Source organism: Hippocampus comes, unplaced genomic scaffold, assembly GCF_001891065.2.
Source record: "Hippocampus comes isolate QL1 unplaced genomic scaffold, H_comes_QL1_v1.1 scaffold295, whole genome shotgun sequence".
NCBI lineage: Eukaryota > Metazoa > Chordata > Actinopteri > Syngnathiformes > Syngnathidae > Hippocampus > Hippocampus comes.
The window spans coordinates 154,068-176,806 of record NW_017804848.1 but is presented as its reverse complement, the minus strand read 5'-3'; the positions used below and the strand labels follow the sequence as shown (position 1 = coordinate 176,806).

At 47.7% G+C, this 22,739-nt stretch overlaps 2 protein-coding genes across 2 annotated transcripts in view; both read left to right on the top strand.

The window, feature by feature from the left end:
- The first annotated feature begins 747 nt into the window (after positions 1–747).
- On the top strand, positions 748–6,748 carry LOC109520936 (cell division cycle-associated protein 4-like). The gene is made up of 2 exons (XM_019878565.1): positions 748–2,533; positions 3,678–6,748. Exon 2 carries the CDS (start codon positions 3,682–3,684, stop codon positions 4,339–4,341), a length of 660 nt encoding a protein of 219 aa, XP_019734124.1. The 5' UTR covers positions 748–2,533; positions 3,678–3,681; the 3' UTR covers positions 4,342–6,748.
- Positions 6,749–12,201: 5,453 nt separating this feature from the next.
- Positions 12,202–22,739, top strand: part of LOC109520169 (protein AHNAK2-like) — a gene marked incomplete at its 3' end in the record, with an annotated part of 16,249 nt that continues 5,711 nt past the window's right edge. The window contains exons 1-7 of the mRNA XM_019877187.1: positions 12,202–12,479; positions 17,967–18,016; positions 18,722–18,832; positions 19,579–19,683; positions 19,775–19,928; positions 20,074–20,234; positions 20,318–22,735. Of these exons, the coding sequence (XP_019732746.1) occupies positions 12,422–12,479; positions 17,967–18,016; positions 18,722–18,832; positions 19,579–19,683; positions 19,775–19,928; positions 20,074–20,234; positions 20,318–22,735 (3,057 nt within the window). The remainder of the gene's footprint in view (positions 12,480–17,966; positions 18,017–18,721; positions 18,833–19,578; positions 19,684–19,774; positions 19,929–20,073; positions 20,235–20,317; positions 22,736–22,739) is intronic.

Genomic DNA, 22,739 nt, shown 5'->3' with positions numbered 1-22,739 from the left:
AAAAAAAAAAAATGTATGCATTTTTTTATATCCAGACAAAAAAACTTGTAGCGTCTTTGTAAATATTTTTTTATAATAAAAGATGCAACTATTGGGTTGTCGTGTGGCCTTTTGTATTCATGCTGTGACCGTAAAATGATACTGAATGCGATTTTTTCATTCATCGAAATTCTTCTGGAACAACTTCGGAATGTTTATTTTAAAAACCTACACTTATTTGTGGACTCTTGTTTTTACAAGAATTCTACGAGTCACGTCTTGTAAATTACAGATTTTGCCATTTCAATTTAAATCTGGGAAGCAGCTCAAGTCATCCCGTTTTGATGTTTAAAAAATCTGGGGAAAAAAAAAAGTTTTCAAATCCAACCAATGAACTTGGGACGTAATAAACATAAAACCAGAACTCATGATTTGCAAAACATGTTCAACCTGGATTTAATCGAATACACTACAAAGATCAAATCAAACTGATGTTTTTCGCAAAGAATTCTGCACTTAAGAATTTTATGGCTGCAAAACGAACCCAAAGAGCTGCGACAAGGAGTCATGTTTACCATTTTTTACGACAAAACAAAAATGGGATTTTTTTTTTTTAATTGAGCTGGTCAACTTGACACACTTTAAATATAAAAATTAATCGGGGGAGAGGGGGAAAACTTAATTTACAGACATTTTTTTTTGCAATGTCGAAATGCCTGAGCATGGAACTTCCACTGTACCGTACAGCGTGAAATATGTTTTAGGGTAAAGGTTTTCTATTCCATACTTGCTGATGTGGGGGGGGGGGGTTTGATGCTACGTTGGAGGTAATGAAAAGGTGCACTTAAATTGTGACCTTTGTCCTCAACGTGCCTCTGCTTCTCCTCATGTGACAACAGGACAAAGCGCATGCACACATCCGACTCAACACCGTTACATAGTCACACACACACGCGTCCTGGTTTTGCAATAATTGAACTTGGCCGTGGTCACCGTAGAACAGAATGAAATAGAAATTGAGCAAGCGTCGCTTAGCGTGCTGGCTCGCTTCCAAGCCTTTGTGACCCTCTTGGAAAAGATTAACAGCCTGCTGGTGAGTCAGCAAAAAAAAAAAAAAAAAGGAGGAAGCGGGGAAGCGATTCTAGACTAGAGAACTGCTTCCAGGATGGCATCGGTGGACGCGGTTCCCTCGTGTATTTATTGATGATGTGACCGCAGACGCAAGCAGGATGGATTCTCAAGTGCTTCGGGCATTCTGTTGATCTACTCATATTCAGCCAAATGCTTCAGAACTCAATTGAACGGCCAGCGCTCCACAGTGCAGATGGACAATGACTTGAAGCACACTGTGAAAGCACCCGAAGATTTGATTGATTGATTGAAGGCAAATAGGTGTCATTTTGTGCAGTGGCCAAGTCCATCACCAACCTCGAATCCAACTGAGTATGCATTTAAGTCTGCTGTTACAGCCCATCTTTTTATTTAGACAAACCACCAAAATCACCTTGCTAACAATGACCACTAGCTCGAGGTTGAGCCGTCCTGTATTCATTTACTGATTAAAAGAGTGGAAATTACACAAGTGTACTCAAGGAAAATTGAATTGACTGTATTTTACTTATGCTTGTTCATGTTTGAGCACCAATAACCGGCAGTACGTTTTAATTGGAAATGTTTTTTTTTTTTAATGACCATACAGACATAAAAGGGAGAAGTAGGTCAAACCCCAGTGAACAAGTGTCCAGGGAAGAAAAGAATACGAGAGAAAAAATGAGCAAGTTCACGGAGGCTCAGATCGCTTTTTGGCGAAAGAGGAAATACGCGGGCGAGGAGACTCCTTATATGGTAATCGCTCGACTGCTTCCGGTCTTGTCCCCTTCCTGCTGCTCTGACTCATCCGTCCCTTTAAAATGTGGCGTTCAGGAAACTTACGTAAATCTCGTAATACCATCCGGTTCATTTCGTTTGAGAATTTCTGCCACCACCAAGCATTTTAAATGTATTTACACGAATACATTTTTTTTATGTGTGTGATATCGTTTTGTGTCATTGCCAGAGAGAAAATGTAATTTTGACGTGCGAACTTTTTAAACTGCTGTAGTTTTGAATGATATTTCTTCAAAAAGCGTATTTGCGGTGCTGTTTAATTTCACGCCGAGGACATTGATTCCAAACATTGCGCTTGAAGACGTCGCAATTGATCGTGAAGAAAAACGGGACTCGTCCGACAACCTTTGGTGGCTCACGTGTGCAGCCACCCGAGCCCTTGTGCTTGCGTTCTCTGAGCGGCACCCGAACGCGCCGCGGCCGCCGCACATTCGCTGCCCCGTGAGTGGCGGAGGCGGACGGTTGAACGGCGGCCGAATGGACCAACCGCAGCCGGCCTGGGAGCCCTGGTCCCGCCCATTCGTTCGACTCCCCCCTTCCTCCCTCTAAGCGGACCGAACATTCCTCATCTTCTCTCTCGGGGCTCGACGGCGACGTCACGTGGCCGGACAAAGCGGACTTTACGGCAGAATCGGTCCGCTCATGACGCCGGTCGAGGACACGTAAGGTTTGTTGGCTTTAATACATCTAATCGGAACTTTCAAACTCGGTTCACTAGCGGGAACGGTTCGATAGCGCCCTCGGGAGTTCGGACCCACCAGAGCTGCATGATGTATGGCATCGTGTGTGTTTTGTCATTCGAACAAAATGGACTTTGACATGTTTCGTCAGAGCAAAGGGGGATACTTTCGCATTTGGGAAGGTTTGCCCCCCGCCCCCCACACACACCTTTTTGAAGTTCCACGTGTGATGGGGTAGAACAATCTCCGAGAACCTGCCTCTACCTGATCTGGATCTCCCTGTGGTAAACGTGCCGGTCGGTGCCATGTCTGGATGAGTAAAATCTTACTTGGTTGTGAGTCATGGGATGGGGGGTGGCAGGGACGATATCCTCAGGGGTCCCGGCTGGGAATGACGGGACAGGACATCAGGAGGAGAAATTCGACATGTTTCGTCACTGTTACATAAACGAGGTGCTGCGCTACCCGGCCGCTAACGTGAAGGTGGCTGACAACGTCTTAATTTCGGAGGGCAATTTTCCCCGGGTCGCTTTTCTGCGTCAAAGGTACCGATGCGGAATAGGAGGTTGAAATCAAGCGGCCGATGTCAGACAGCATCAGAGGTAGGTCAGGGGCTATGTGGAAGGCGATAGTGGAGGAATGCCAGAACCAGTAGATTTAAACACCAGCTCTGTGTGAAAGGTGAAAAGCAAAAAATAAATAAATGCCAACTCCGCTTTGCAGCATGGAAAAGGTATCGGAGGTATGGAATGGGAAGTCAAAGTCAAACTGTAAATGTTCTGGTCAGCACATTATGAGAAACTATCCGAAGTCGTCATACCGCACGGAAAAACACATCTGAATTTGATGTGGAAAATATCCAAAATAATATGAGAAACGTAATTAATTTGACGCAAAATACATTTCTGTGAAAAATATGAAATGATGATCCTGATACGAAAATTTTGTCGTGAAAACAGTTAACGCAAGTAAATGTCAGCATTGTAAGTGGGGGGGGGGGAAGTTCTATTTTGGTCATTTTATGAAAATGTCAATTATAGAGGAAAAAAAATGAGTGGATGTTTACGGAGGGAAAATGGCAACTTCCCAAGGTTAAAAAAAACAAAACAAAAAGCAACCCCTTCCCTGCAGGTCCATGTTGGGTCGTGGCGTGAAGCGGAAGCGGAAGCAGGCGTCGGAGGCGGCCGGCGAGGAAACGCAGCGGCACGGCGATGGCGAGGTCGGCACCGCAGAGGCGACATCGGGCGGCGCCGGCGACATCGGCGACATGCGTCAGCGCTTGCTGGGCCTCAGCCTGGAGAAGCTGCATCGCTACCAGGCCGGCGTGGAGCTCAGCCTGCGGCGCTCGGTGCTGCTTATCAACACGCTGCGGCAGATCCAGGACGACATGCGGAACGGCATCGAGGGCGACGCGAATGCGGTCCTCGGCGCTCCGGACTCGCCTCTCCTGCACGAGGACCTCACGTGTCCCGGGTGCGCGGAGGGCGGCAGAGAAAGTCCGTCCTCATCGCCGGAATCCTCCTCGGAGGAAGTGAACGTGGGGTCCTTTAGCGATGCGGTGAACGCCATGGGCTACCTCGGCGACTTGGCAATGGATGATATCTTCGAGGACATCGATACGTCCATGTACGAGACCTCCGACGTGTCCTCCGGCTGGACGGCGGGCTCTCTGTGGCCCGTCAGCGTGTCCCTCTGGGCGGACGAGGATGGCAAAGGCACCGCCGGGGGTCTCCAGTCTTGTCTGATGGACCTGAATGAGCTGGACCACATTATGGAGATCTTGGTCAAGTCCTGATCCACCAAAAGTACAGTGAAGTCCCCGCGTCATCGCTGTACTCGTCCGACGCCCGGCCGAGGGCGGAGGTGGAGGGAATGACTTCACCCCAAGGATGCATCAGGTGCCGTTTTGTGTCCGATGACAGGCTCGTTTTTTGCAAGTCCAGAATCCTCAAGACCCTCTGCAGATGAAACGCTAGCTCCTTTCACGCCGCCCGTGCGAGCCAACTTTTATTGGGTTGCCGTCCGGCGCGGGGGGGACGTGTGGGATCCGTGGCAGCGTCAGATGCACTGACATCATCTCCGATCTGAATATGATTGCGGAAATCCGCATTGCCGGGTCCAGTTTTCGAGGCACAGTGATTTGCCATCGACGTCATCTAAGGGGGATTCCGCAAAGCCCGGCCCAACCTCGCCTTGAAAGCAGCCATCGCCGTCCAACAACTCGATGATGATGTTATTCTGTTGCGGAGGGACGCAGCGTAAGCGTTGAAGGCACGGGCGAATCAATTCTGTAACGGAGGCGGGAACCATGGCTACGTGCAAGGCCCTGTTAGGTTTCAGGAAATCGGCACTGTCCAACACCGGGCGCTGACGTCATCTCAAGTCATCGGGTTCTGTGCGAACGAATGCCGTTACGCTTCCGAGTCAGCGATGAGGCGGTGGGGACAGCGCGACAGGTGGTCGTGTCGTTTCGGGACAGGTCAACATCGGGAGAAGCTGAGCCGTCTCAACCCGTGGCCGAGTCTTTCGTATCGCTGAACGTCGCAAGCAACTCCGCACTTTTTTGTCCCTCTGCCCAACGGAGGAGGAAACCCGAGTCGAGCGAGGTGATGATTAACGGAGATGCTTCGCCGGCCCGGCAGGAGGGCAAGGACCCGACTTTGGAGACCGATTTCGGACTCTGGCGGCTCCCGGGGGGCATATAGCGAGCGTAATCCAAAATGGATTCAACCCCGGCCATCCAACCACAAGCCTCTTTGGTTCATTCTCTTTCCCTCCGGTTTTGTTGATGCTCGAAAAGCGACCAAGCGCTTCTGCTATGCAGCTGATTGTTTCTCACGAGCGTAACTGGTGAGTCGGCTCTTTTTCCGAAAAGAAAAAAAATCTGGGTGGAGAAGTGACGACCGCCACTCGGGCTTCCTCGCGTCCCCCGATTGTATTCTTATGGCACTTTTTTGTTTTGTTTTTTTTACAGCTGAGGTTTTATGCAAGCCGTTTTATACGTGAAAACCTTTGCCGGTGTGTTTTACTCCTGTTCTACCTCCTAACGTTGACACTCCTTGTGAACCAATCGTTCAAAATTTTAGCTGTCCCACGAGGAGGCCGGATCTCGCCAGTCTCATTCCAACTCACGTGCCTTACCGCTTTGTACGTCTCAAGCCGTGTCCACACATTCATCCCAAAACATCTTCTTCCCACACCAGAATCCATTTGTCGACTTTCGGATACATTTCAACCAATCAGAAGGCCAGTAGTCCACCACGCTTGCAATTTGAATCGGGGCGGCATGGCTCAACGGTAGAGTGGTTGTTTCCCAAGCCGGCGGTGGGGAAATCGATGCTCGGCCATTGGCAACGATGTCAAAGTGTGCTTGGGGCAAAATACCGAAGCCCCGGCCGGTTGCTCCTGGTGCTGCGTCAGCAGTCGAGTTTTGGAGTTCCTATTCTACGGCGATGGCATAACCCAAATTAGACCGTTGGACAGAATGTGGTTATAATTACAGGAAAGGTTATTCAGCAATCAAAAAAAAAACAACCAAAAACCCAACCCCCCGCCCCCTTTGACAATATCTGCATTCATGTGGACATGGCCTGAGGCTGGCTGAGCGTCACAGACTCAAGCACACAATCCCGCCCCGCCACCACCACCGCGGCGGCCCTTCTTCTGTGCTCTGGCTTCATGTTTCCTGACAGGCTGACAAGCAAGTAGCCAAGGGAGGGGCTGGCAGGCGGGGCGGGGAGGGGGAGAGGAGGAGGAGGAGGAAGGGGGGAGGGAGGGTTGCGGTGGGGTGAGGAAGCACCATTTGCGTCATTTGTCCATTGGGAGGAGCTTCCGCCTTGTTTTGTCCAAGCCTCGAGCAGCTCCGCCAATCCTGTGAGATGTACGCTCCGGTGACTTTGTTTTCTGGTTTTTCAGCCTCTCTCTCTTCAGTGTCGAAAAACAGAGCTTGAGGAGGCTGACCAATGAAATATTGTATTTAATTTAATTTAATAGAAAGCGCAATGTTATTTATGTGTGTGAGCGCGTGTGTGTTGAGGGTTATATAAGCACAAAAGCCGTGTGTTGTCGAGAGCGATCTTTATATATATTTCAATGTAACCGATGGATGCATTTGCTGGTATTAATTCATATTAATAATGATGCATTTTGGGGCAATATTTTAGAGATTTTATTCACCAATACAGAAACTACAAAAATGACAATGGTGTCTTTTTTTTGTTGTTGTTGTTCATGACAAAACACACTCACACAATGTTTTTGAATTTTTTTTTAAACATTATTGTTCCTAATGATTTGAAGAAATCACATTAACATAATAGTAGCATTGCCTAAGTCATTTTGAATTTTAAGGGAGAAAAAAAACAACCGCCTTAAAATTAGCCTTCATTCAACATTTGTGGTTTACCAGTCAACAAAAATGTTTTTTTTTAAAGCATTGTTTCTTGATATTGTGGCAGTGCGTTAAAATAACTTCGACAATTATGCTATTAGGCTAATGATAGTGTTGCTAAATGTTACTTAGAACAAACACAGACAACACACAAAAGAGACTTCCTAATTCCAAAAGAATGTGATCCTCAAGGTGGGTAAGGCACCGCTGTAGCCGATGTCTCACACAACACACACACACACACACACACACACACACACACACACACACACACACACACACACACGCACACACACACACACGCACACACAGGATTCCCGCCGCCCCTCCCGCTCCCCAACTATCCGCGTCGAAATAGAGTCATTCCCCCGCAGGGCGCGCACTCGTGTGTGAATGTCTCCGCGGTTCCGAGAATTTTGAGAGGGGCTGCACTGCACCCGCAAGTCTGCACACAGGGCAAAATTGTACCCTTTAAAAAAACACAGCGCCGAAGTGGGCGAAGGTTGCCCTCTGGTGATAAAACGACCGTATTGCAGGTACGTCCATGATAGCCATCAAGCGGGGTCTCGGTTTACGATGGCGCTGTGCTACGACGTTTTGAAGTTACGACTACGGAGTTGCCACGAGTAGGCACGCATATTGGTTAGCGTAGCCACTTTCTTACTCGATTGTTTCTTCGGTACTGTGTTGAAAAACCGGGTTGGTTCTGATCTTGAAACTTTTATTGGTCATTTATTGAAAAGTGTCACGGAAATTAGGTGGTGTCGATTTCGTGCGATGAATCCTGCTAACTAGTCCACCAAACAAATCAACGGTGTGACTAAGTTGCTAACTAATTCCATTCAAAACCATAACCCAACGGTTTAATTCCAAGTGCAACGTGATCTTCCTTCTCCTAACGCGATCTTCTGCTAACCTTCACTTTCTTCTCCTTCTTCAGTGAAGAAAGTCCTAACCCTGACCCTTCGAGCAGGGCCGCCCAAGTCCGGTCCTCTCCAGCCAGTTTTCGACGTCTCCCTCCTGATGTATAGGGGCTGTCGAGGACCGGACTTGGGCACCTGTGCCTTCAAGTCTGGCGTTGACATTAACAAGGTCCTCATTTCCGACGAAAAGCCATGGTTCTTGTATGAAAGTACGAATGCGAGCTTGTAAAAACAGTCTTGACGTGTCCTCCGGTTTCCTTTGAAAAAAGGAGGGCTGCTTTTTGTCCCCCTCCATCTTTGTCTTTCTACCGATGACGCGGAAGCCGAAGAGGGGAACTCCGCCACAGATTGATCCGTGTTTTCGCTGCAGGTCACGACTGGGCTGCGGGCGCGGTCCAATAAAAAACCCGCCCGCAGTCCGGCCAGCCGGGATGGCCGACGTCAGTTGACTGCAGCAAAGGAGAAAAAAAATTAAAGAGGCGAGACTGCCGGTTGGGTGCTGACTCGGCACTAGCCCAGCAAACCTGCAACCCCACCTGACGACGGATAGATGGCGCCATTTCGCAACTTGTTTGTGTCGGTAGAAAGCTGAATCTGATTCTCCGTGAAGTGATTTCCAAGGCCCCCCCCGAGACGGCGTGGAGAGTTGGGTCCAGGTCCGGAATGTGACCTGAGCATTGCAAAGGGTCACATCGCAATGGATTTGGGATGCCATCTCATGACCGAGATGCCGTTTCACTTTGCACGTGCCGCTACAGTCATCTTGTGGTTCTTCTCCTCCATTCTCAACAAAATCGTGTGATGATGCGTGACCGTGACTGTTTGACAATCCGGTCGAACGCTTGAATCACAAGAAGCAGTCGACGTCCACGCTCACAAGTTTTACGGTCCCGACGTAGGTGGGGCGTGGGGGTGGGGGTGTTGACGGCGGTTTCCATGGCGACCGCCGGCCCTCAAACGTCGCATCAATTGGAAATTCAATCAAGTGGATGTTTGCAAATGTCACTAAATGATTCCAAGTGGAGATCAGGACCATGCGCAAGAGGCCTCAGTCACAGTAAACGACATTAGCCGGAGCACTCGGAACCTCTTTTTGTCTTTCCGCTGGCAGGCGGCAGAGCGCGGCTGAGCCGAGAGACCATGCGGTTTGTTTGGGTCAGGGTTATCGTTCTGGTTTGGATTGAAGTCAAAGGATTCATTCAAGCTGGAATTGGCGTGATGCCACAGCCTCAGCGATTAAAACGTCCGCTCGTGGCTAAAACGAGAATTGTCAAGAAGAAAACGATGAAATGTGTTTTCCAAAGACACATTTATTTTGGAATGTGAGGGCAGCTGCTGGACTTTTAACCCCCAGCAGTTGGATGTCAGTTAAGTATTCAGTGCCAAAAACGTTAATTGAGTGTTTTATTTTATTTTTTTTTAACGACACGCCCACAAAACAAAAAAATGAACAAGATGCTCAATCTATGTAGCCAACTATGAAAACACCTTTTGCAAATCCACTCAAACGATGGTCAGGGAATTGGGTTTTATTATTATTTATTATTTAAATGGTGTCCCAACTGCCCGTTCACTTCATTTTTGGAGCATTTCTTTCAACGACACTGCGTTAATTTGTAGTTTTGTGTCCACTCATATTTCCAGCCTCTATGTTGTCGATCAATCTCATCTGACCGGGCGGGGCCTTTGGAATGAGTCCTGCTGGCCCATGGAACTTGAACTCATATTAGCAAAGGGACTGTTTCTGTGACTAATCAGATTTGAAATTGATCTGCACCGGACTGGCACATGTCAACAATGTCAGCATTTTCCTGTCCTCTAATTGATGTCAGAGCAAAACTTGTTTCGCCCGACTTTGACGAGCAAAACACATCTGGAGCCAGCTTCACACAACACTCATGTGCAAGTCGTATCGAATTCGTGGCCACAAACGAACGCTTTTCACGTTATGACAATACGGTGGCTACAAGTTAATGATTTGGTTCCATATGCAGAAGCGGTTGGGATCAAAATTAGTGCCCTCTCTGGGTCGGGGTGGAAGAGTTGAAATATCTCGGGGTCTTGTTGGCTTTGTATCGGTCTGTTGAGGTGAAGAAGGAGCAGAGGCAAAAGGCGAGGCTCTCGCTTGACCGGTCTATCGACGTTGCCACCCTCATGGTCGCGAGCTGTGGGTCGTGACGGACAGAATGAGATCCCGGATACGAGCGGCAGAAATAAGGTTTCCTCCGCAGGGTGTCCGGACTCTCCCTTCGAGATGTGCTTGTCACTGATATTTCTTCCTTTCCTCTGCGACCATCAAATGAAGAGGTTTGGCGAATGTTGCTTTGAAGGTGACCCATAAATAAATGCTGCGTCACTTGGGCTGCAGGTAGATGGGGGGTGGGGGGGGGCAGGGAAGTGATCTCATGTGATCATCTTGAATATGAATCGAATGACAACCGTGGAGTACAATCATACACCGTCGAGGATCCGCGACTAAAAATATCCCGACCCCGATTGGCGATGGTGTCATTGTTTCCCGAAACCCGACTCTCCGAAAGTGCCATTTGGGAATACGACAATGCAGGAGGGAAACAAAAGGCAAAACGAAGACCCCGCCCAAACCGAAGCTACCTGACACCTGGACTGCCCGTCACAGTGTAGCACTTTTCCTTGCATCGCCCCCGCTATCGATCCACGAGGCTAATGCATCCCCATCAGGTTCACATGGGCATCGCTCGGCACTAACGAGCGCCCACCGGGGACAGGGATGATCTCTTGGCGAAACGTCTGGTCAGCATGAGGTACCCGGACCCCGAGGGGCTAATGAGCATTTTGAGAACAACCGACACGTCTTACAGACAAAACACGGTTGACCTTTTATCTTCCCCTTTTGTGCCCAGCTGCTGCTCATGACATGAGAACAAACGTCACTTAAAGCTCTGTCTTGATGTCAATGCGTCGCGGCGGCGGCGTTTACTCCCTTGAAAATGGCAGCATCCTACGAGTACTTGTTTTATCAGTCTGTGGCTTTCATTCAAAGTATTCAAATGATCGCCACCGCTGCGCTAAATAGACGATCCAAATGCATCTGATAAATCATGTGCTGTTTACTTCGATCTGCCCGGGTCACGCGGCTGTAAAACATCTGCTCTTATTCATGCGTCTGCACGTGCAAAAATGGCAGATCGCGATAGAACACGTCACATGTAAACAGCTGACAAGAGATCCTCAGTCGGTCTCCGTGTAAACCTGCCGAGTGCGGTTACCAAACTAGAAATCATTCACTGATCAGGACCAGCGAGGCCTTCTCTGCTGGCGTAAACGCAGCAGAAATATCGGCCGCTTCTCATTGTGACGGCCACGATTGAAGTGCAAAGCTCACGCTCCGCACTTGAATGCAGATGGGCCGCTGCCGTCCAGAATGCCAACGACGAGGCGCTCGCCGGCACAATCGGACGAGCCGACTTTTCAAACTTCTCCGACTTGCGTGTTTACTTGTGTCTGATTGGATCGACGTGGCCGCTTTGGCTCAAGTTGCCTCCACAAAGGAGCTCTCGGAAAAATTGCACCGACATCGGCGACAAATCCACTTACGGCCTCTTATCTGGGTACGCGCACGCACATCCGCACGCATGGAGAGAGGCAGACAGATACACATGCACGCCCACACATGCAAAAAAGTACACAGACACGCACCCACAAAAACAGACATAAACACACATAGACAGAAATATAGACACACACACACACACACACACACACACACACACACACACACACACACACACACACACACACACACACACAGGCACACACCTAGCTACACACACATTTACAGGAATAGATGCACATGTTCACAGATGCACGTAGATGCAAACCTACACACACACACACACACACACACACACACACCACATACACAGACAGACACACATACACACACACACACACACACACACACACACACACACACACACACACACACACACACACACACATACACTCACATATGCAGAAAGACACACGTACACACACGTACACACACGCGCGCACACACACACACACACACACACACACACACACACACACACACACACACACACACACACACACACACGCACGCACACAGATCCACATTTATTGCACATGCAAATAAATACACGCACACACACAGTGATGCACACAGACGCTCCATCAGCGCTGGAGCCAGACGCGGAGCGTCCTTGTCCGATGAGAGCGATCAATGAGCAAGGAGGAGGGAGGGAGAGGAGGGTTAAGAAGCAAAAAGACGGATGAAGGGTCTGTGCTGGGAGGGGGCGATGGTGATGGCGGAAGATGATGATGAGGATGAGGGGCGGGCAGGGGGGTTGGGGGGGGTGGTCAGCTCCTCCCATAAGCAAGTTATTGAGCCGCGCTGTGGAGGTCTGTGATGTTGACGGGGTAAGGCAGTCTTCAGACGGCAGCGAGCGCTCTCAATCGCCCCTCGTCGGAACCGAACCAGCCCAGGAGGGGAGGAAAAAGCCTCCCGCCCCGCCGTTTTGACGGCTTAGGACCTCGTCTTCTCTGCGGACGCCGCCATCATGTGCGACTGTTTCCACCTCGCCTTCCCTAACTGGCACGGCGCGCCCGCCGGCACAGGTGAACTTCTGTCCCTTTTAATCTGATGCGTAATCGTGTTTGGGCTGCGGCCAGCGCGGTGCATGAGCGTTTCGCGTGTCTGCCTCACAGATCTGAGGTTCAGGGCTTGAATCTCGCCTGTGTGACGACTTCGGCTTCCTCCCCAAATATAAGAGAACGTGATTAGAGACTCTAAATCACATGTCAATCTCAAGGCCCGAGGGCAAGATCTGGCTTCCCGCATCGCTGATTATTTATTTATTTATTTTCTTGTGTGGCGCACTAAAAGCAAAGCCAAGCGTGTTTACCTTAATTTTGGTGTTCAATGGATTTGTTTGTTTTCATTTGAGCAGAAAACCTTCAGGAAAATGACATTCATTCCTCCCATTGTACAAGCAATTTCCACCCCACCAAATCCCTTCAAGGTGAATTGAATCGTATTTAGATTTGATTGTCACTATTTTACATGACTGGTGGTTTGAAGGCGAAAAAGTTGTTCTAGAAATGGACAATGAACGACAATGTGGCCAAATCATTTGGAGGCGTCACGTGAGCGTGAGTGCTTATTTGTTTCCTTCGTGCCCTGCGATGGACCGGCGACCGGTCCGCTGTTTGTCAGTATGAGTTCCGCCATTGGCTGGCGACCAGTTCAAGGCAGACCGAGCCTCTTGTTCAAAGTCATCCGCCAGCCGCCCTAAGGCCTGGGATAGGGTGTTGAACTTCAGGCCCCGCGTCAAGACCCCGCCCACCCACCGTATCCTCTTTTGCGGGTCCGCTAAAGCAAACACGCCTACTTCATGTTTCATTTTGGCATAAAATCTGCCCGCGAATGGCCATGTTATTTCACCAGACTCCTTTTTAAAGTAACTTGGGCAGTAGTTATGCACCAAAACATTTGCGTGCCACTATTTTCCATAACGTCTGACGAAACAAAATAATATGGGGCAATTGCGTATAGGTCATAAAACCAGCTGATTCTACAATTATAAAGCTTTTCCAGTGCGTAGCAAAAAATAAGTGTGACACCTCTCGGCTGGGCGGTGTCGGAAAACGGATGCATGTTTGGCTTGAACAACATGCTGACTCAGCAGCGGCCTGTGCGACGTGCGCGACGTGCGAGTGTGCGCGAGGTGCTAATGCCGACCTGCAGTGAGCGCTGGGTGTGTCGTCTGCAGAGATGTCATCATCCCTTCTGGGCAAGCTCGCCATCCTCCTCCTCCTGCTGCTGCTGCTGCTGCTGCTGCACAGAAGCGCTTCCTGTGGCAGCCTCAGGACACTCAACACTGCAGCTGTAGCAGACAAAAAAAAAAAAAAGATGTGTTTAAAGCCGCTACCTGTAACCTTGCAGGACTTTAGTAAACAAAATGCCCAATGGGGTGAAATGGGCATTCTTGGCTGTTTCCTTCCCAGCTACTGACATGTTGTGGTTGCCTCGAGGCTGTTACAAAGTAGATGCAGTCTGGTCGAATGGGGGGCCAGGGGGGTAGGGGGGGAGATTCTTGCAGGCTTTATGCTAAAAGAAACATGATACAATGCTGCTGCCTTTTCATGGGCACGGCGAGGGTCTGCCTCCCGGCTCAGATAGAAGAAGAGAGGGTGGCATCGGGAGTCGAAACTGCGGCAAACAAATCACGCCAACGACTCCATTTAGCAACACGTGATGGAACAAGCCGAAGGTCGCAACAGCTGGGCAGTGGGACCTTGACCTGCGAGTTTTTACGAGTTCCAAGCTGTCACCGGGTCGATTTGTTATTTTTTTTTTGGTTTGCTTTGTGTTTTGAGCCAAAATCTGTGTTACGCATGAGCTTCAGAGAACTGTCGGAAGGCCCACTTTGGTCAAAAGCATTTCATTGACGCCCTCTTTGTTTCTGCTGAGATTGGTCCCGCGCGCTGCCACTGATTCAAATGAGAGGCAGCACGATGATGGGCGACTGCTTTGCAAATCTGCCTCACAGTTTTCAGGGTGAGGGTTTGAATCCTGTTAGCATACCGCGTCCCTGCCTACGTAGGTTTGCTCCATGTCCTCCGCGTATCCAAAACATTCAGATTAGCTTCACTTGAAGACTCTCAAAAGGTGTAAACGGTGGTCACTGGGCTACAGATGCCCCGACGGCCATTTCAGAGTCTGTGCCGCCTCATGTCTAAAGTCAGTCGTAGCACAGAAGTGAAATACGGGGTGGTTTGTTTTCGGAAGTTCACAACAAAGCTCAAGTCGATACGCTTCCGTTTCAAGTGAGGTGAAGCCCGAGTATCATGTTTCTCTGATTCATCTTTTTTTTTTTTTTTAATCTCATCGTGTCGAGGGTTGATTGGATCGTGTCATTTTTTTTTTCCCCAAAAAGCAGTACTCAAGTAGTCAGACGAAAAATTCAAATCAAAGCTCGGTTCGACGTGATTCCGTATCAAGCCATGCGAAGCCCGAATGTCACGTTTCAGTCCGTGCTGCAGTGGACATCCCAGGTTCTGTAATATCTGTTAGAAGATGTCCCGTTTGTTTTTTTTTTTTAGGATGCAATGCACTCAAGATCACAAGGGGGCAAAGAAGGGATTTGTGCTGGGAAGTCAGCCAGGTGTCTCCAAGATATGAAATTTGAAGATGATGTTGACCAATTAGCTTCAATTTCTTGTTCCAGCGCATGGCAATACCGTAACATTGGGAGCACGAGGTTGGAATCTAGTTGCGTTTAATTGGTTGAAATCCTATTATAATGGGCTGGGCCGCGGTGAACGGAGCTTGTGTGCCAAGCACAAGCAAGCGGCTGTGTGCCTTTTGATAACTTTTGGCGGAGTTACGCAAGATAATCGGAAAGGAAACAATCTGCTAACCGCCTTCGGTTTTGTTTTCGCAAGACATTATGATTGGCGTCAAACGTGTGAATGTCCGGGTGTCGCGCTCGTAAAAGAAACAAGTAAGATAGGGCAAAGTGCTCAGGGGGGAGCGGCGCCACACCCATGTCGAGAGCTGCAGTGTCAACCTGCGGCATCTGCAGCATCCCTGCGACTGCCGCACTGTGTCGAAAACTGGGAAGCCAAAGGGGACATATTAGCTCAAGTCTGATCACCCCCGCTAGTGTCAAACCGAGGAAATGTTTTTACTAGTTTCATATTTGTGAACATGTGTTATTTATTATTATTATTATTGATTTTTCTTTTTAACCAATTGCAACATCAGAGTTGCCAATCTACATACTAATCAGCAAGTGCAGCCATGGAAGCAGCACCATGCCAAAGCCAAAAGGAGCTGCAGAGCAGAATTGAATTGAGCAAGTCATTGGACAGCTTTGCTGATGAAGTGCTGCCTCCACCATTGAAAATAGACTCTTGATTTTATCTTTCTGGGTTGCCTGAGAAAAAAAATTATCCGCTCGGTGCCCTGGCTGCACGGGACCAAAAGCTGTGCTCACGATCGGCCCAGCAGTGCACGGGGTGATCCGAGACTCATCTGCATCACACCCATCCATTTTCCGTACGGCGCATTCTCACTCGAGTCGCATAAACCCAGGGGAGTAAAAAGCACCTTAATTCCTTCTCGAAAGCTGTGCTCACGATCGGCCCAGCAGTGCACGGAGTGATCCGAGACTCATCGGCAAGGGGCAGGAGTGCCCCCCCCCTCAAAACATCACACCCATCCATTTTCCGCACGGCGCATTCTCACTAGAGTCGGATAAACCCAGGGGAGTAAAAAGCACCTTAAGTCTTTCTATTTTGCCAAAGTGTTCTATTCCGAGAGCCAGAATTTGTTCATCGGTGTGAAAAAGGCATCGTCTCTCTCCTTGAAGGTCTGTACACTGAGCTCCCGACAAATATTTGAGAAAGGAGTTCCTTCCTCTCACGTGCGCTGCCGGTTCCCCGGACATGAGCCGCGTCACCTCAAAGCCCATCTCACACACAGCGATGAAAAGAAACAGCACTTCATCAGCACCGTGTACTTGACACAAGCCACGATGATTGTAGCCCCGACACTGCCGGTCGCCCTCTCGCCGCTCCCCCTCATTTCCTCTAATCCACTTCGAGACAACATCCTGGAACATCAGTCCTTGCAGGATGAAGCCGGGAGAGAGACGCGTTCAATCCAGCGCTACTACTAACATGGGCGTACCACAAACGTGACACCACAGCTGAGGTTTGCCTTTCGCACTTCGCTGCCGCGGGTCCTTTCACCCACCAAAGCCGGCAATGTGAAAGGTCCCAAAAAAAAGAATGGCGGGTTGTAGATGAATTGAAAAGGTGACGCTTTCCAATGCACAGTGTCGTATATATCCGTGACGGAGGCAGAAGGCTGTGTGAAAGGCATAGCCGGAAACCGGGAGTTTGTGTGTTAAGTTTTACCCTCAACATCCTCACTGTCCCAAACACAAGACTGAAAGACACAAGGGGGAATTAACACCTTCGATGAAATCTCAGATGAAAGGATTTTGCTGACACAAAGCGTAATGTTGCGCAGTTAACTCGTCGATATCTTCACCACTGTCTGGTGTGAGGTGGGAGAAGTGAGTGTCGGCTCTTAAATTTCTACCCCCTGTCTCAAGCTTTCTGCTTCGTTGGTAGTTGTTCATTTGTTAAGTGGTACATTACGCGTTTGAGTTACACACTTTTCGTTTGAGTACAGTAATTTTGAACTTGTAGGTGCAGTAGATTTTGAAATGAATCATGATTTAAGTTACAATTGTTTTTATTTTCCCGTCTTTCCAGGCGGTGTTAATGTTTGTCGTTTTGACTCCTGATGCCGGCTAACAAACTGAAATTGACGACGTATAACATATTGTACACGAGCTCCATTTAGTTTTATTGGCCAACCAACATGTGACAGTGTGACAAATGGCCACACATAAGGTGAGCTTTTATACTCACGCCCTCTTGGTCTACGCCAGGCTGAATAAATCATTTGAGTGACTTGTTGTGTTTAAAAGCACCTCAAGTCATTTCCAGGACTTGGGCAAACAACATCAGCAGGTAGGTGAACTGCATGAGCAAATATCTCGGTTATTGGGATTTTTATTTTATGTTATTTTTTATTCGATGTAGAGATTATATTGTGAATATTGCCAATGTTCCATTTGATCCGATGAATGTAGACTTGTGTTTTGTTGATGTTTGTTCCTTCTTATTATCCAGGAGAATGTGATTTTTTTTGACCCCCCCCCCCACCCAAAAGCGAACATACCGCCATCTCTTAACACTAATGCACTTAAAGAAGCAGTCAGGGCTCACATGACAAACGTTAGCACAGTGACGGAGGTCTTACTCTGTGCATTTGTAAACAACATGTAGTACAGTTCACTTGATCAATACCCTGAACACAAATGTATATTAGCTGAACGCAGTTTTATATATGTTGTTTCATGGCATGATGAATATATTATAAATGAAAGCAGGACAAATACTGTTCCCATTAAGTGTATTATTATTATTAGAATTTATTACGCAGCAGACGTCAGGCTCAGATGAGACAACAATGAAGACAAATGTTGAAGTAGTGTGTTATGTTTTGGTGTTTTGTGTTTGTAGGAGCTGAACGCAGGCTGAGAGCGCCAGACCTCAGCTCGGAGGACCACTCAGTGAGTTGAAACGTACCCTTGAGCAGAATAGATGAACAGGAAACAATGGTTGCATCTTGGATTTGTAAAGGCAGATATCAAAGAATGATCCAAAGGGGGATAAGTGCTACAGAAATGTATATTTTTCTTTTTGTGTTTGTTCCCAAAGTTTTGTGGACTTTGCAAACTGACAAACAGAAAATTGCTCACGATAACAACAGAAAGAATATCTTTTGTGGTTTTTTTTTTTCAAAGTATGCCCATAATTCTTGAATGTCAGAAGCTGTCAACATCCAACAATTTCCCTTAATTAATTGTACATGGATGGCGAATATGTACGTAACACTTTATAAGTCCTCGAGATGTCACTCAACCAAAAACTCAACTGCAGTTGACTTTCCCTCTCTCTCGTCACATTTCCTCTACAGACACGTTATCCATGCACAAGTCGCCAGACAAATAAATACTGAAGCTAAGTACATCTACCTGGAAAATCTACCAAAGTACAGAAAGAAAGTCTTTGTATTTTGTTACTTCCCACAACTGAAGAAGTATCACAGCTGTTCTTGGTTCAGCAACGTGTCGTTCTCACACCGTTCGTTGGCTATGTTCTGCCAACGTGAAACTGACGGAAACAGCAAAATCAGCAAATAAATAAAAAGACAGTTAAAAAAAAAAAAACATTTCTACAACTAACGCACGGCGTAACTCCTGTGTCGTCTACAGGCATGTGACGAGCCATCTCAGTTCACCGAAGGCGAGAGACCACGCCCGCAGGGTTCGTCCCCCGTGGAAGATCACCCAGAGACGGAGAAATATAGCGACAGCGACAAGGAGGTAACAGAGGCAGCACGGCACACATGACTGGAAACTAGCCAACAAATGCTTGGATAAATTATTGACTGGAGCGGCCATTTTGCCAGATTTCCGTCGTCTGAAAATGACATTGCAGTTCCTCAGGACTCAGGTAACAACCAGTCACGGCTCACCTGTTTTCTGAAGCTGAGCCATGATTGGTTGTTACCTGAGCCCTGAGCAACCGCGATGTCATTTTCAGTCGACGACAATGGGCAAAATGGCCGCCCGCTGAGACCATAGAACTAATTATTGGAAATAAAATTTCGGGGTTGACTTTCCCGTTAACAAACAATGCCAAAATGACAAGTCTTGCATTTGATTGGAAGTGGCCATTTTCAGATCATTTCATCCATTTCTAGGTGTCTTTCAAAAAAAAAAAAAAACTCAACCAAACAAACAAAAAAAAAACCCCACTCTTTTCCGAAAGATTTTTTCAGATTGCAACAAAATTTGAGCCATGTATACCTAACAGATTGAGAAAACTACAGTTCATTTTCTTTTTCATCATTGATGTTGTTGCCATCAAACACAAAAATATGTTACCTGGCCTGGATTAAGCCGGCCACAGACCAAAGAGATGATAAGGTGCCCGGCTACTGCCGTAACCGTTGTACTCCCAGGCCCTCGTCTGGCGCAACGCTCTCAATTTGCATGTATAATTCAACGAAGGGGACAAAGGTTGGAAGTGAATGTGTTTGCTGACGGCCTTGGTGGTTTTGTTGCAGGAGGATGACCCACACCACAACAGAGGGAGTCGAAAGAAGGGTAAAAAGTCTGGCTTTGGTTGTGGCTTTGACCGCCGTTCGACTCCAAAGATGAGCAAACTGAAGGTGAGTAATCTCCAGTCAATTTCTCTGGATTCCTATAGAAAGCTCCAGTTGTTCCTAAACAGCTATCGCCCATGTGGTGCTGCTTCCGCAGGAAGCTTATAGCCCAGAGTCAGGGATGATAGTGAAAACAGCCAAAGATGGCGGCGCAGAAGGTCTTGTCTATGGTGGAGGAGGCAAAGAGGGCATCTTCATCAAAGAAGTCGTACCAGAGTCACCTGCCTCCAAAGGTCTACAGCTGAAAGAAGGTATTGCTTCCTGTTTGACAAATGAAATCACGACACTCTTTTCCCAACACGATAGCAACTACAGGTCTAAACCTAGGAGTGTATTTGCTCGGTTATCATCGTACCAGTATTCTTCTAACAAGTTGTAATCCTTCTTTTAATGCAGGCGATCAGCTTCTGAGCGCCACAGTGTATTTTGACAATGTGTCATATCAGGACGCCATTCAGATTCTGGAGCATGCTCAGGCTTACAAAGTGAAGCTCTGCCTAAAACGCAAACCCGACATCACTGAGACGGAACCCCTCGCTGAGTCTGACATCATCCCTGTAACTCTTTTAAGTCACATCTTCCGAATTTTTATGCTGTCGTCTCTTTCTGAGGCAAAACTAACAATCCCGTTCCCCACTAGGAGGATGAAACCTTCACTCCAGAGATGCGAGAACATGGGAAATCCAAGAGACGAGGTGATGCACGCATTTCTTGGCCCAAGTTTCCCTCCCTAGGGAGAGGAAAGAAGTCCCGTTTTGCAAGGTCTCATAGTTCCTCAGAGGCTGATGAGCAGAGGAAGTTGGAGCTGAGTCCTACCACGAGCGACACAGAGTCACCAATAAAGACGCAAGATGCCCTTAAAGGCAAGAAACGGCATAAGATGAAGCTTCCATCTCTGACAAAGAGAGGCCGCATTAGCTCATCTGAAGATCAGGACACCGATGCGCCGACGACATGCGCACAAGAAGCTGCAGAACTGATCTCAACCGAAGGCCTTCAAAGCCCCATGGAAAGACGGCCTGGAGTGCACAGGATAGAGCAGATGGCTCTGGTAGAAGGTTCTGACGCAACAGTGACAAAACCTCTTGCCATTCAACACAAGGTGGAGCTCATTGCTATAGACAGTGCTTTGAAAACCACCGATCTCACGGTGGCTCTGGCGGGTCAAGATAGCCCCACCGGACCACTGTCGCCCGATGGTAAGAAACAGAAGAAAGAAAGGTCGGAATTGAAAATGAAAATGACAGGGAAGGACAAATCAAACAAGAAAGAGGCAAATGCAAAATCACCCAAAAGGCTAAAAACCCTGGGTGCGAGTTTAGAAACAGCTGTCAAGGGGGATCAGCCCGAGCGTACGTCTCAAACTGAACAAACATCCCCACTCAAAGGCAAAGGCAAAACTAAAATAAGAACCCTACTCCCCAAGCGAGAAGACATTGAAATCCCTGGTATGGAGGATACGGGGAGAAGGACAAAAGTCAAAGGACCCCACGATGAACTACCAGAAACAGTGCAACTCTCAATTGATGTGGACAGCGTGAAAGAGGCCGTTTCGAAATTGCCTGGATATAAATTACCGAAGGTGGATATGTGTGGAGTACTTATTCCTGAAGAAATCACAGTGATCGATGCCAATGCTCAAAGAATATCAGTAAAAACGCCCACAAAAGTCGCTGATGGCAGAATGAAACAGGAGGCACCCATCAGTAAGGCAGAGGACACTTCCACTCCAGAATTATCCAAGACTTCGTTCAAGCTCCCAAAGATCAAACCGAGTGACTCGACTTCAGAAGAAGTTTTAACTGTCACCCAGTTGGACCAAACAACTACAGAGACAACACAAGTGTGTGAACCTGCACTCAACTCAAAAGAATCTGACAAGATATCAAAGACGACCAAGATAGTTTTGCCAAGCATCGGGTTTTCAAAGGCAGACTTTAGAATGCCCGACGTTGGAATGTATTTCGCAAAGCCAAATATTTCTGGGACAAAGGATGACACGGGGAAAGGAGAAAGAACTATATTCCTACAAGAACAATTAGGTGAAGGCGGCATCACGTCCGATGCCAAAATGTACGAAGCTGAAAGATCTGCCGTGATAAGTACTGGTGAACTTGAATACATTGATTCGGAGGAATCCCCCGTCGAGAGGGAATTCGATTTCACGATACCGGAAATCACTGGATCACAAGTAAATGTAAACTTTTTCAAAAATGAGTTGGATGTGAAAAAACCAGAGCCTGAATCTGAGGCACAACTCAAAGAAGCCTCGGATGTGGATTTAGGTCCTGGAAAAGCACAGGCCTCATCGCATAACGATAAAACGCCAGAGGCCAAGGTTGATATTCCCAGAAAGGACCTTGCAGTGAACATTTCGGCACCTAGCGTGGACATTGAAGGATCTGTAATGGACATGAAGACTACAGATGCTGAGCAGGGTGGAAAAGGAGGCAAGTTTAAAATGCCACATCTCAGTTTCTCCATGCCAAAGGTAAAAGGACGCAAAACAGACTCAGGCTGGTCAAAAAAAGGCTCGGGGGTGACAACGCCAGAGGCTAAAGTTGCCGTCCAAATGCCTGACACTCCCAAAATTTACACAAATGAGGCGAAAGCTGAAGTCAAACTTCCAAAAACATTGGAGTCACCAGAATTAAAAGTTGAAGCCAAAATTCCAGAACTTACCACAGATATTAATGTAAAAGTGAAAGGTCCCAAGAGTGAAGCTCAAGCAAGCAGTCTGGAGGAATCTCCCTCTCAATTCAAATTCCCAACATTAAAATTACCGAAATTCGGGGTGGCTTTACCACAGGTTGATTTGGAAATGGACAAAGATGTCAAGGTGGATCAAGTAAACGTCAAGTCACCAGAATTAAAAGTTGAAGCCAAAATTCCAGAACTTGCCACAGCTATTGATGTCAAAGTTAAAGGTCCCAAAAGTGAAGCTCAAGCAAGCAGTCTGGAGGAATCTCCCTCTCAATTCAAATTCCCAACATTAAAATTACCGAAATTCGGGGTGGCTTTACCACAGGTTGATTTGGAAATGGACAAAGATGTCAAGGTGG